This window comes from Oncorhynchus mykiss, chromosome 3, assembly GCF_057628025.1.
Source record: "Oncorhynchus mykiss isolate SJ-2025 chromosome 3, ASM5762802v1, whole genome shotgun sequence".
NCBI lineage: Eukaryota > Metazoa > Chordata > Actinopteri > Salmoniformes > Salmonidae > Oncorhynchus > Oncorhynchus mykiss.
The window spans coordinates 11,691,333-11,705,606 of record NC_143024.1 but is presented as its reverse complement, the minus strand read 5'-3'; the positions used below and the strand labels follow the sequence as shown (position 1 = coordinate 11,705,606).

Below are 14,274 nucleotides of genomic sequence, written 5' to 3'. Positions count from 1 at the left end.
CAGTACCGTACCATCTATACAGTATCATCTATACAGTACCATCTATACAGTACAGTATCATCTATACCGTACCATCTATACAGTACCATATATAAAGTACCATCTATACAGTACCATCTATACAGTACAGTACCATCTATACAGTACAGTGCCATCTATACAGTACAGTACCATCTATACAGTACAGTACCATCTATACAGTACCATCTATACAGTACAGTATCATCTATACAGTACCATCTATACCGTACAGTACCATCTATACAGTACCGTACCATCTATACAGTACCGTATCTATACAGTACCGTATCTATACAGTACCATCTATACAATACAGTACCATCTATACAGTACAGTATCATCTATGCAGTACCATCTATACAGTACCGTATCTATACAGTACCATCTATACAATACAGTACCATCTATACAGTACCATCTATACAGTACCATCTATACAGTACCATCTATACAGTACCGTATCATCTATACAGTACCATCTATACAATACAGTACCATCTATACAGTACATTATCATCTATACAGTACCATCTATACAGTACCATCTATACAGTACCATCTATACAGCACAGTACCATCTATACCGTACCATCTATACCGTACAGTATCATCTATACAGTACAGTATCATCTATACAGTACCATCTATACAGTACCATCTATACAGTACAGTATCATCTATACAGTACCATCTATACAGTACAGTACCATCTATACAGTACAGTATCATCTACAGTACAGTACCATCTATACAGTACCATCTATACAGTACCAGTACAGTACCATCTATACAGTACCATCTATACAGTACCATCTATACAGTACCATCTATACAGTACCAGTACAGTACCATCTATACAGTACCATCTATACAGTACCATCTATACAGTACCAGTACAGTAACATCTATACAGTACCATCTATACAGTACCATCTATACAGTACCATCTATACAGTACCATCTATACAGTACCATCTATACAGTACCATCTATACAGTACCAGTACAGTAACATGTATACAGTACCATCTATACAGTACCATCTATACAGTACCATCTATACAGTACCATCTATACAGTATCATCTATACAGTATCATCTATACAGTACAGTACCATCTATACAGTACAGTATCATCTACAGTACAGTACCATCTATACAGTACCATCTATACAGTACCATCTATACAGTACCATCTATACAGTACCAGTACAGTAACATCTATACAGTACCATCTATACAGTACCATCTATACAGTACCATCTATACAGTACCATCTATACAGTACCATCTATACAGTACCATCTATACAGTATCATCTATACAGTACCATCTATACAGTACAGTACCATCTATACAGTACAGTATCATCTACAGTACAGTACCATCTATACAGTACCATCTATACAGTACCAGTACAGTAACATCTATACAGTACCATCTATACAGTACCATCTATACAGTACCATCTATACAGTACCATCTATACAGTACCAGTACAGTACCATCTATACAGTACCATCTATACAGTACCATCTATACAGTACCAGTACAGTACCATCTATACAGTACCATCTATACAGTACCATCTATACAGTACCATCTATACAGTACCAGTACAGTAACATCTATACAGTACCATCTATACAGTACCATCTATACAGTACCATCTATACAGTACCATCTATACAGTACCATCTATACACTACAGTACCATCTATACAGTACCATCTATACAGTACCAGTACAGTAACATCTATACAGTACCATCTATACAGTACCATCTATACACTACAGTACCATCTATACAGTACCATCTATACAGTACCATCTATACAGTACCATCTATACAGTACCATCTATACAGTACCATCTATACACTACAGTACCATCTATACAGTACCATCTATACAGTACCGTACCATCTATACAGTACCATCTATACACTACAGTACCATCTATACAGTACCATCTATACACTACAGTACCATCTATACAGTACAGTACCATCTATACAGTACCATCTATACACTACAGTACCATCTATACAGTACCATCTATACACTACAGTACCATCTATACAGTACCATCTATACACTACAGTACCATCTATACAGTACCATCTATACACTACAGTACCATCTATACAGTACCATCTATACACTACAGTACCATCTATACAGTACCATCTATACAGTACAGTACCATCTATACAGTACCATCTATACAGTACCATCTATACAGTACAATACCATCTATACAGTACCATCTATACAGTACCATCTATACAGTACCATCTATACAGTACCATCTATACAGTACCATCTATACAGTACCAGTCAGTAGTTTGAACACATCTACTCATTCAAGGGTTTCTCTTTATTTTTTACTATTTTCTACATTGTAGAATAATAGTGAAGACATCAAAACTATGAAATAACACATCTGGAATCATGCAGTAAGTATTTTATATTTGAAATTCTTCAAGGTAGCCACCTTTTGCCTTGACAGATTTGCATTCTACAATTTAGAAAATAGCTTTAAAAAAGAAACCCTGGAATGAGTAGGTGTGTCCCAACTTCTGACTGGGAGTGTATAGATGATACTGTACTGTATAGATGGGAGTGTATAGATGGGAGTGTATAGATGGGAGTGTATAGATGGGAGTGTACTGTATAGATGGGAGTGTACTGTATAGATGGGAGTGTATAGGTGGGAGTGTATAGATGGGAGTGTATAGATGGGAGTGTATAGATGGGAGTGTACTGTATAGATGGGAGTGTATAGGTGGGAGTGTATAGATGGGAGTGTACTGTATAGATGGGAGTGTATAGATGGGAGTGTATAGATGGGAGTGTATATGGGGATTCTGCCTGGCGTGTTCTTATTGAAATCTCATTACCTAAAGAGTGAGAAACTAGCCGGATGACATGTGACTGGGTGGACAGTTTCTGGACGGGGGCCAGCGCCCCACCACACCGTGGGGTGGATGGATAGATGGTGAAGCACTGAATAAACTCCAGTGCTTTCCATCATTAACCCAGGGTCATATTCATTAGGGAACACCGTAGCAAAACCATTTCATATACCTAGTGCTAGCCGCTAACCCCTGTCAGGCCAGAACTCTGCATATACCTAGTGCTAGCCGCTAACCCCTGTCAGGCCAGAACTCCCCATATACCTAGTGCTAACAGCTAACCCCTGTCAGGCCAGAACTCCCCATATACCTAGTGCTAACAGCTAACCCCTGTCAGGCCAGAACTCCCCATATACCTAGTGCTAACAGCTAACCCCTGTCAGGCCAGAACTCCCCATATTCAGTGCCTTGCGAAAGTATTCGGCCCCCTTGAACTTTGCGACCTTTTGCCACATTTCAGGCTTCAAACATAAAGATATAAAACTGTATTTTTTTGTGAAGAATCAACAAGTGGGACACAATCATGAAGTGGAACGACATTTATTGGATATTTCAAACTTTTTTAACAAATCAAAAACTGAAAAATTGGGCGTGCAAAATTATTCAGCCCCTTTACTTTCAGTGCAGCAAACTCTCTCCAGAGGTTCAGTGAGGATCTCTGAATGATCCAATGTTGACCTAAATGACTAATGACGAGAAATACAATCCACCTGTGTGTAATCAAGTCTCCGTATAAATGCACCTGCACTGTGATAGTCTCAGAGGTCCGTTAAAAGCGCAGAGAGCATGAAGAACACACCAGGCAGGTCCGAGATACTGTTGTGAAGAAGTTTAAAGCCGGATTTGGATACAAAAACATTTCCCAAGCTTTAAACATCCCAAGGAGCACTGTGCAAGCGATAATATTGAAATGGAAGGAGTATCAGACCACTGCAAATCTACCAAGACCTGGCCGTCCCTCTAAACTTTCAGCTCATACAAGGAGAAGACTGATCAGAGATGCAGCCAAGAGGCCCATGATCACTCTGGATGAACTGCAGAGATCTACAACTGAGGTGGGAGACTCTGTCCTTAGGACAACAATCAGTCGTATATTGCACAAATCTGGCCTTTATGGAAGAGTGGCAAGAAGAAAGCCATTTCTTAAAGATATCCATAAAAAGTGTCGTTTAAAGTTTGCCACAAGCCACCTGGGAGACACACCAAACGTGTGGAAGAAGGTGCTCTGGTCAGATGAAACCAAAATTGAACTTTTTGGCAACAATGCAAAACGTTATGTTTGGCGTAAAAGCAACACAGCTGAACACACCATCCCCACTGTCAAACATGGTGGTGGCAGCATCATGGTTTGGGCCTGCTTCTCTTCAGCAGGGACAGGGAAGATGGTTAAAATTGATGGGAAGATGGATGGAGCCAAATACAGTACCATTCTGGAAGAAAATCTGATGGAGTCTGCAAAAGACCTGAGACTGGGACGGAGATTTGTCTTCCAACAAGACAATGATCCAAAACATAAAGCAAAATCTACAATGGAATGGTTCAAAAATAAACATATCCAGGTGTTAGAATGGCCAAGTCAAAGTCCAGACCTGAATCCAATCGAGAATCTGTGGAAAGAACTGAAAACTGCTGTTTACAAATGCTCTCCATCCAACCTCACTGAGCTTGAGCTGTTTTGCAAGGAGGAATGGGAAAAAATTTCAGTCTCTCGATGTGCAAAACTGATAGAGACATACCCCAAGCGACATACAGCTGTAATCGCAGCAAAAGGTGGCGCTACAAACTATTAACTTAAGTTTGCTGAATAATTTTGCACGCCCAATTTTTCAGTTTTTGATTTGTTAAAAAAGTTTGAAATATCCAATAAATGTCGTTCCACTTCATGATTGTTCCACTTCATTTCAATATTATCGCTTGCACAGTGCTCCTTGGGATGTTTAAAGCTTGGGAAATGTTTTTGTATCCAAATCCGGCTTTAAACTTCTTCACAACAGTATCTCGGACCTGCCTGGTGTGTTCCTTGTTCTTCATGATGCTCTCTGCGCTTTTAACGGACCTCTGAGACTATCACAGTGCAGGTGCATTTATACGGAGACTTGATTACACACAGGTGGATTGTATTTATCATCATTAGTCATTTAGGTCAACATTGGATCATTCAGAGATCCTCACTGAACTTCTGGAGAGAGTTTGCTGCACTGAAAGTAAAGGGGCTGAATAATTTTGCACGCCCAATTTTTCAGTTTTTGATTTGTTAAAAAAGTTTGAAATATCCAATAAATGTCGTTCCACTTCATGATTGTGTCCCACTTGTTGTTGATTCTTCACAAAAATACAGTTTTATATCTTTATGTTTGAAGCCTGAAATGTGGCAAAAGGTCGCAAAGTTCAAGGGGGCCGAATACTTTCGCAAGGCACTGTACCTAGTGCTAACAGCTAACCCCTGTCAGGCCAGAACTCCCCATATACCTAGGGCTAACAGCTAACCCCTGTCAGGCCAGAATACCCCACATACCTTGTGCTAACAGCTAACCCCTGTCAGGCCAGAATACCCCACATACCTAGTGCTAACAGCTAACCCCTGTCAGGCCAGAACTCCCCATATACCTAGTGCTAACAGCTAATCCCTGTCAGGCCAGAATTCCCCACATACCTAGTGCTAACCACTAACCCCTGTCAGGCCAGAACTCCCCATATACTTAGTGCTAACAGCTAACCCCTGTCAGGCCAGAACTCCCCATATACCTAGTGCTAACAGCTAATCCCTGTCAGGCCAGAACTCCCCATATACCTAGTGCTAACAGCTAATCCCTGTCAGGCCAGAACTCCCCACATACCTAGTGCTAACCACTAACCCCTGTCAGGCCAGAACTCCCCATATACCTAGTGCTAACAGCTAACCCCTGTCAGGCCAGAACTCCCCGTATACCTCGTGCTAACAGCTAACCCCTGTCAGGCCAGAACTCTGCATATACCTCATGCTAACAGCTAACCCCTGTCATGCCAGAACTCTGCATATACCTCGTGCTAACAGCTAACCCCTGTCAGGCCAGATCTCCCCGTATACCTAGTGCTAACAGCTAACCCCTGTCAGGCCAGAACTCCCCATATACCTAGTGCTAACAGCTAACCCCTGTCAGGCCAGAACTCCCCATATACCTAGTGCTAACAGCTAACCCCTGTCAGGCCAGAACTCCCCATATACCTCGTGCTAACAGCTAACCCCTGTCAGGCCAGAACTCCCCATATACCTAGTGCTGTCAGGTCAGACTTTGACCAGGGCCCTAAAGTAGTGCACTATAGGGTGTTATTGGACATGGGTACATTAGAAATAGAATGACAGTTGTACGTTTGAAACCAGGAACATACCTGCCAGATGATCATGAAGAGGTAGACCCCGGTGACGCGCTGCAGGGAAGACTTGGGGTCAAACCAGCGGACGTAGGTCCAGCTAGCCGGGGTGAACTGGAGCGCAGCACGTTTGATCTTCCCTGTCGTGGTGTGGATGTCCCTGGACAGGTAGAGACACACACACACGGCAGAAGAGTTAACAAGGCTTGTGAATAGACATTCAATAAGATAAGTAACACACAGCTAACTATGAAAACAATGCCATTACATAAATCATTCAAGGCCATCTCGTTACCGGGCAACGGGCCTGATAATACTAAACGAAAGCTAAACTGTAAGTGCCTCTGGATCAGAAAGTCTGATAAATGACTAAAAAGGTCAATGTAAAAATGTAGGAAGTCAATTTCCCTACGGTTTTGTTTCTGAGACGTGAACAAATGTCACTCAATTCCCTAGAGAAAGTAAGTAGCCTTGTCTGAGCCAGAAACAGATCTCCTGTTTAGGTAGCGCGAGGCGGCTTGACCAACAAGTACACCCCCTGGACAGGACGCTATTGCAGAGCCCCATGGGGCCTGGTCAAAATAACTGCTCTTTACAGGGAAAAGGGTGCCAATTGTGACACAGCCAGTAAAGCGAGGGAGGGAGGGGACCTACATGCTGGAGGCCCAGTGGTAGGGCTGAGGACCTACATGCTGGAGGCCCAGTGGTAGGGCTAGGAGGACCTACATGCTGGAGGCCCAGTGGTAGGGCTAGGAGGACCTACATGCTGGAGGCCCAGTGGTAGGGCTAGGAGGACCTACATGCTGGAGGCCCAGTGGTAGGGCTAGGAGGACCTACACTACAGAGCCAAAAGTATGTGGACACCCCTTCATATTAGCAGGTTCGGTATTTTCAGCTACACCCGTTTGCTGACCTGTATATAAAATCTAGCATACAGCCATGCAATCTCCATAGACACACATTGGCAGTAGAATAGCCCGTACTGAAGAGCTCAGTGACTATCAACGTGGCACCGTCATAAGATGCCACCTTTCCAACAAGTCAGTTCATCACATTTTTGCCCTGCTAGAGCTGCCCCGGTCAACTGTAAGAGCTGTTATTGTGAAGTGGAAACATCTTGGAGCAACAACAGCTCAGTCGTGAAGTGGTAGGCCACACAAGCTCACAGAACAGGACCGTCGAGTGCTGAAGCGCATAAAAATTGTCTGTCCTTGGTTTCAACACTGACAACGAGTTCCAAACTGCCTCTGGAAGCAACGTCAGCACAAGAACTGTTCGTCGCGAGCTTCCTGAAATGGGTTTCCATGGCCGAGCTGCCGCACACAAACCTAAGATCACCATGCGCAATGCCAAGCTTCGGCTAGAGTGGTGTAAGGCGATCCACCATTGGACTCTGGAAAAGTGGAAACGTGTTCTCTGGAGTGATGAATCACGCTTCACCATCTGGCAGTAAGATGGAAGAATCTGGGTTTCACAGAATAATGGTTTGGGTCTGTTTTTTTAATGGTTCGGGCTAGGCCTCTTAGTTCCAGTGAAGGGAAATCTTAAAGCTACAGCATACAATAACATGCTAGATGACTCTGTGCTACTAACTTTGTGGATAACGTTTGGGAAAGGCCCTTTCCTGTTTCAGCAATGGCCCCCGACCCCACTAATGCTCATGGCTGAATGGAAGCAAGTCCCCACAGCAATGTTCCAACATCTAGTGGAAAGCCTTCTCAGAATTGTGGAGGCTGTTATTTGCAGAAAAGGGGGAGGGGGGCGCTAACTAAATTTTTATGCCCATGATTTTGGAATGAGATGTTTGATGAGCAGGTGTCCATATACTTTTGTGTACCTGGTGGAGGCCCAGTAGTAGGGTTAGGGTTATGGGTAGCTGCTTGATGGAGGCCCAGTGATAGGGTTAGGGTTATGGGTACCTACTTGATGGAGGCCCAATGACAGGGTTATGGGTACCTGCTTGATGGAGGCCCAGTGGTAGGGTTATGGGTACCTGCTTGATGGAGGCCCAGTGGTAGGGTTATGGGTACCTACTTGATGGAGGCCCAATGACAGGGTTATGGGTACCTGCTTGATGGAGGCCCAGTGGTAGGGTTATGGGTACCTGCTTGATGGAGGCCCAGTGGTAGGGTTATGGGTACCTACTTGATGGAGGCCCAATGACAGGGTTATGGGTACCTACTTGATGGAGGCCCAGTGATAGGGTTATGGGGTACCTACTTGATGGAGGCCCAGTGGTAGGGTTATGGGGTACCTACTTGATGGAGGCCCAGTGGTAGGGTTATGGGCTACCTACTTGATGGAGGCCCAGTGGTAGGGTTATGGGGTACCTACTTGATGGAGGCCCAGTGGTAGGTCCTCATCTCCAGGAAGCGACAGACAGTCATACCCATCCAGATGCCTCCTCCATTACACAACAGGATGTCCAGGATCAGCTGGTCCCACCAGCACTCAGCAAAGTTAGGCAGCAGGTGCATGAAGAACAGCTGAGGAGGAGAGGATGAGGAAAATAGGGAGAGGAAGAGTAATCATTTATACCTCTCCTAAACTCCTTCTCTGACACTCTCCTAACCAAATGTTCTGACATTTGGTGTTTGTGTGTGTTCGTGCTTTGTGGTGTGTGTGTGTGTACCTCAGTGAGCTCCCAGGTGATGCTGATGGTCCAACAGAGGCCGTAGCTGCGGATGAGCAGGGCCTTCATGCCCCAGCCCCAGAAGTGACTGAAGGCGAATATGTCAAAGTGGCTCAGGATTCGCTCCCAGGTGATCACGTGACAGTTCACTGCATACTCCTACAAGCAGAGCACAGCGGCCAGAGACGACATCAACACTAGCCAATCAGAACAAGAGCACGAGGAAGTGAGTGTTGATGCTAGAAGAGGGCTGTATCCTGTTTCTCCACCCTTTTCCCCCAAAGTGTGGACTTACACACTTCCCATCATGGATTAAAAGCATTGGATTGGTGTAAGAATTGGCTGGAGGGAGTTTCACAATTGTTAAAAGGCATGCCGGGAAGTGTGCACCTCAGGTGGAGAATCAGGAAGTAGCCGAGGTCAATGTGCTAACCAAGAGACTGTGAAAAGTAGTGCACTCCATAGGGAACAGGGTGAGTTGGGAAGCAACCAGAGAGACTGATAGGAGAGCAAGGCTGCTGCTTACTCACCATGATGTCAGCCTCCCGGGTGGCGTAGCGCAGGTTGGGGTCCAGCCAGTACATGACGTTCTTCACCTGCTCCCAGTTTAGGAAGATGATGAACACCAGGAACAGGAAGTACAGCACACTCAGACCTGACCATAACAGAGCAATAACAGATTAGGCGGAATCTCATTCAATCAGGGCTGAACTGGTTTCAGCAATTTAGAAAGCCCTTTTTACATCAACAGTTGTCAGAAAGTAGGCCTAAACCCCAAAGAGCAACTGAAGTAGAAGCACAATATCCAGGAAACACTCCCTAGAAGGAAGGAACCTATAAAGAAACCTAGAGAGATTACCAACTCTCATGAATTGGGTGGATAATTCATGGTTAAACTCATTCAAAGTGAACTGGAATGGAAGCTAGGCCTATACAAAAAAAGGGATTGTTATATTTGTCACTTACCAAAAACTATTCGCCATATCGCCGGATGTGGTCTGGTAAATGGTCCTAGAGAGAGAAGTGTCAAAATATTGAATCAACAACTTCAGCCACACTTAAGAGTTACAAGGCTGGTGTACAATGACACGTAGAGATGTCTGACACGTAGAGATGTCTGACACGTAGAGATGTCTGACACGTAGAGATGTCTGACACGTAGAGATGTCTGACACATACAACGTTTTATGAACACAGACAACAGTCACCCTCGAAGCATCGTTACCCACCAAGCCACGGCCCTTGCAGAGTAAGGGAAACAACTACTTCAAGATCTCAGAGCGAGTGACATCACCGTTTCAAACGCTACTACCGCGCACTAGCTAGCCATTTCACAGCGGTTACACTAGCACCCTATTCCCTATATAGTGCACTACTTTTGACCAGAGCCCAGGTCTGAAGTAGTGCACTATATAGGGGAAAAAGGTGCCATTTGATGTCAGAAGCAACTTATACAACCTTGTCCTTACCGTTAGGGAAGGCCAGAACACTGATGACCAGGAAGAAGGAGAGGACCAGGATGAGGCCCACCCACAAGTTGGCGTCTTCGTTTGTCTCATCCCTAACATAACAAAAAGGCAAGGATTATTAACACGAAACCAAAACCAGCATTATGACATTTCAGAGTCAGTGAGATGAAAACAGTTCTAAAACTGATGCACTGATTGGACAGGTGGGTTTGAAACCCAAATTCTACTCCCACCTCTGTCCCCACATAGCCTGCTGTACAGTGCTCTCCTTCAATCACACTTATGAAAGACCAGTGAGAGGGCTGAAATGATATTATAATTCACTCATCAGTGCTGGTTGACCTACTCCTGACACACCACCCCCCCCCCCCCCCCCCCCCCCCCCCCATTCCATTTGGTTATTGAGGATAAACCACTCTTGATGAGAGCAGCAGATAAGGGATATGTCCCTAATGGCACCCCATTCCACATAGTGAAATACTTTTGACCAGGGCGCTATATGGAATAGGATGCCATTTGGACACAGCCAAGCTGTACATCATGGGCTGCGTTCAGTACGCAAAAACGTAGTGGAAACGGTGCTGTACGAACGACCAGTTGAAAACCGGGAGAGGTTGGGTTGCGAGTTCAAAATGCACCGCTCTCCTTTAAATACGTAACTCGTTGCTTCAACCACAGCCTGCCACACCCAACAAACGGCGCAAAGGTACCTCAAAGACTGTTCAAGAACGTTCAATGCAAACGGTTCCGCAACGTAGCAAATGTTCAATCGAACTGAACGCACCCATGATGTAAGAAACGGCTAGATGCATCTTGCAGATAAAAATGGACCACCAGCAACCAGGAAGGGAGATCCTTCCCCACGGTATAGAAAAGATACAAACGTGGCACGTAGACACAATGTAGCTACAAATAATCAGCCCACTTGCTACATCGAAACCAAACAAATTAAACATTCTCCTTCATTAGAGACGAGAGCGAGGAGCCAGATGGTCAGTCCCGCACCAGAGAACTTAAGCTAGCTAACTACTTAATCGAAAGACCTTAGTTACACATGTCAATTGTCTGAAATACTAGCGAACGTAATTACTTTTTGACTGCATAAACAAACACTTAGCTGCTCTGGCAGTTGGCCCAGTCAATATCGTTAGCATATAGCTAGCTAATGTTAACTACCGGTAGTAGTTAACTGGCTAGGCACTCTACTTACCTTGTAAATGCGAAATACATCAAGCTGAGCACTGTGCATGTTAACAGTGTTATTGTGTGCGGCTTATAGAAAAAGTCCAGTGTAATATCCTCCACTTGCTGCTCGTTGATCATACGGAAATGCATCCTGTAGTTCACATCATCTTTGCCTATAGTCCGCGATTCGTACCCATATCCGGACGCCATAATTGCGGGAGCGTGACCAGAGGAATCCGCTTCACCTCCTGCGGGCTCCTTTAGATTGACATTTAGACGTTCAGCGAAATGAATGATTCATGTTGTCCACTAGTAAAGACTAAAACGACCAGACGCTCGTCCGTTAAATATGTGCGCAACAGCACAACCTAAAGAAAAACAGAGTCAAGAATGAACTGCTGCCTTCTTGCGAGTGCGAACATCACGGGTTAAATTTACTGAAACGTTTTAGGGGAAAATAAACTCTCGATTTTTTTGATTGGTTTGTAAGTCTAGGGGAGTGCCACTATGGAAAGTCGAAGGGTTCAGTTTATGAGATCAGTCACGCGCTATTTTCTTAACGTTTGTAAACCACCAAGGCAAACCCACATAAATAGAATGGATTATATTTCTATGGGTAAACCAAGGTCAGTTCCACACCGCGTGAGGTTATTTACGTTCATGTCACAGGAGGGTAAAGAGTAATATGAATATTTTCCAACCACAAGCATTGATGTCATGAGTGTCCTAACCTACATTATTCCTAACCTACATTAGTTATCTGAAAAGTGGGAGAGATCGTCGTCAAATCACTGCATTATGAAAATGCATTAGTAAAATGGATATCATTATCATTCTCTGTAAGGGCTTCACATAATGTATGAAAAACCATCAGTATGGACATTATAATAATAGAATAGAACATAATGGAATAAAACAACGTTATTCTACTGTCCACTAAGTCTGGGAATCGCCAGGGATGTCACGATTAGATATTATCACGATAACTTTGGTGCGAACACCCAGAACAATGATTTGGTGTAGAGGTGCTGACTAAGTGCAAAGAAACTGTAAGCTATAAAAACAAAGAAAGATAGTCACACTCTATATATAAACTCCCAGTCATTTATTGGGTAAAACACCAACGTTTTGGTCACCCTGAAGAAGGCACAGTGAGGCAGAAACGTTGGTGTTTTACCCAATACATTACTGTGAATTTATACATAGAATGTGTGACTCTCTCTGTTTATTTTCATACCAAACATATTGCTCACCATATGCTGTTGTCTGTGATACAATATGTCTGTACCATGTTTTGTGCTGCTACCATGTTGTGTTGCCACCATGTTGTTGTCATGTTGTGTTGCTACCATATTGTTGTCATGTTGTGTTGCTACCATATTGTTGTCATGTTGTGTTGCTACCATATTGTTGTCAAGTTGTGTTGCTACCATGTTGTTGTCAAGTTGTGTTGCTACCATGTTGTTGTCATGTTGTGTTGCTACCATGTTGTTGTCATGTTGTGTTGCTACCATATTGTTGTCATGTTGTGTTGCTACCATGTTGTTGTCATGTTGTGTTGCTACCATGTTGTTGTCATATTGTGTTGCTACCATATTGTTGTCATGTTGTGTTGCTACCATGTTGTTGTCATGTTGTGTTGCTACCATATTGTTGTAATGTTGTGTTGCTACCATATTGTTGTCATGTTGTGTTGCTACCATGTTGTTGTCATGTTGTGTTGCTACCATGTTGTTGTCATGTTGTGTTACTACCATGTTGTTGTCATGTTGTGTTGCTACCATGCTGTGTTGTCATGTGTTGCTGCCTTGCTATGTTGTTGTCTTAGGTATCTCTTTATGTACAGTAGTGTTGTGTTGTCTCTCTTGTCTTGATGTGTGTTTTGTCCTAAATATACATATATATTTGGAGCCCTGCCCTGTCCCCATAAATAAGAATGTGTTCTTAACTGGCTTGCCTAGTTAAATAAAGGTACAATTAAAATTACAAAGATCCATGAGAAAAACACGTTTTGATCAGTCATGGAAATAAAAGTGCTGAAAACCAACTGGCTCCCTATTTAAAAAGAAGACGGAGAACAAGCTATGAAGGATAAATACTGTAGTTTTGGAGCAGGTACAGACAACAAGAGCAAAAATAATATTGCAAAAATGTCAAAATGATACGATATATTGTCAAAAAGAATATCCTGATATATACCTGTGTCGATTATTTCCCCCATCACTACTGTCTACTGTCAACCGGACTAATGGTCTCTTGTTTACCAACTAAACATCATAATGACTCTATTGCCTCACAGTCTGGTATTTTTGCACATAGCCTAATGTTATCTATTTCTGTGCCTCTGACACCCTCAAGTGGTGACTTTTAGGGCTTGATAAAGCCTATCAGAAACAAAACAACAATTATTTATCTGTTCTTTTACCAGGTAAATTGACTGAGAACATGTTCTCATTTGCAGCAACAACCTGGGGAATAGTTACAGGGGAGAGGAGTGGGGTGAATGAGCCAATTGTAAACTGGGGATTATTAGGTGACCGTGATGGTTTGAGGGACAGATTGGGAATTTAGCCAGGACACCGAGGTTAACACCCCTACTCTTAGTATAAGTGCCATGGGATCTTTAATGACCTCAGAGAGTCTGGACACCCATTTAACATCACATATGAAAGACTGCACCCCACACAGGGCAGTGTCCTG

General features: G+C 43.4%; 1 protein-coding gene across 9 annotated transcripts in view; it reads right to left on the bottom strand.

The window, feature by feature from the left end:
* Positions 1 to 12,067, bottom strand: part of LOC149984354 (phosphatidylserine synthase 1) — a 31,417-nt gene extending 19,350 nt beyond the window's left edge. For all 9 annotated transcript variants that reach the window (XR_016491969.1, XR_016491971.1, XR_016491972.1 and 6 more), the window contains exons 1-7: positions 11,600 to 12,067; positions 10,390 to 10,481; positions 9,887 to 9,931; positions 9,451 to 9,575; positions 8,921 to 9,079; positions 8,623 to 8,774; positions 6,307 to 6,448 (exon numbers count right to left, since the gene is read on the bottom strand). Coding sequence is in view for 3 of the 9 variants with exons in the window: in XM_090220766.1 (XP_090076892.1) it covers positions 6,307 to 6,448; positions 8,623 to 8,774; positions 8,921 to 9,079; positions 9,451 to 9,575; positions 9,887 to 9,931; positions 10,390 to 10,481; positions 11,600 to 11,784 (900 nt within the window). In the remaining 6 variants the exon portion in view is untranslated. The remainder of the gene's footprint in view (positions 1 to 6,306; positions 6,449 to 8,622; positions 8,775 to 8,920; positions 9,080 to 9,450; positions 9,576 to 9,886; positions 9,932 to 10,389; positions 10,482 to 11,599) is intronic.
* Between the last annotated feature and the right edge of the window lie 2,207 nt (positions 12,068 to 14,274).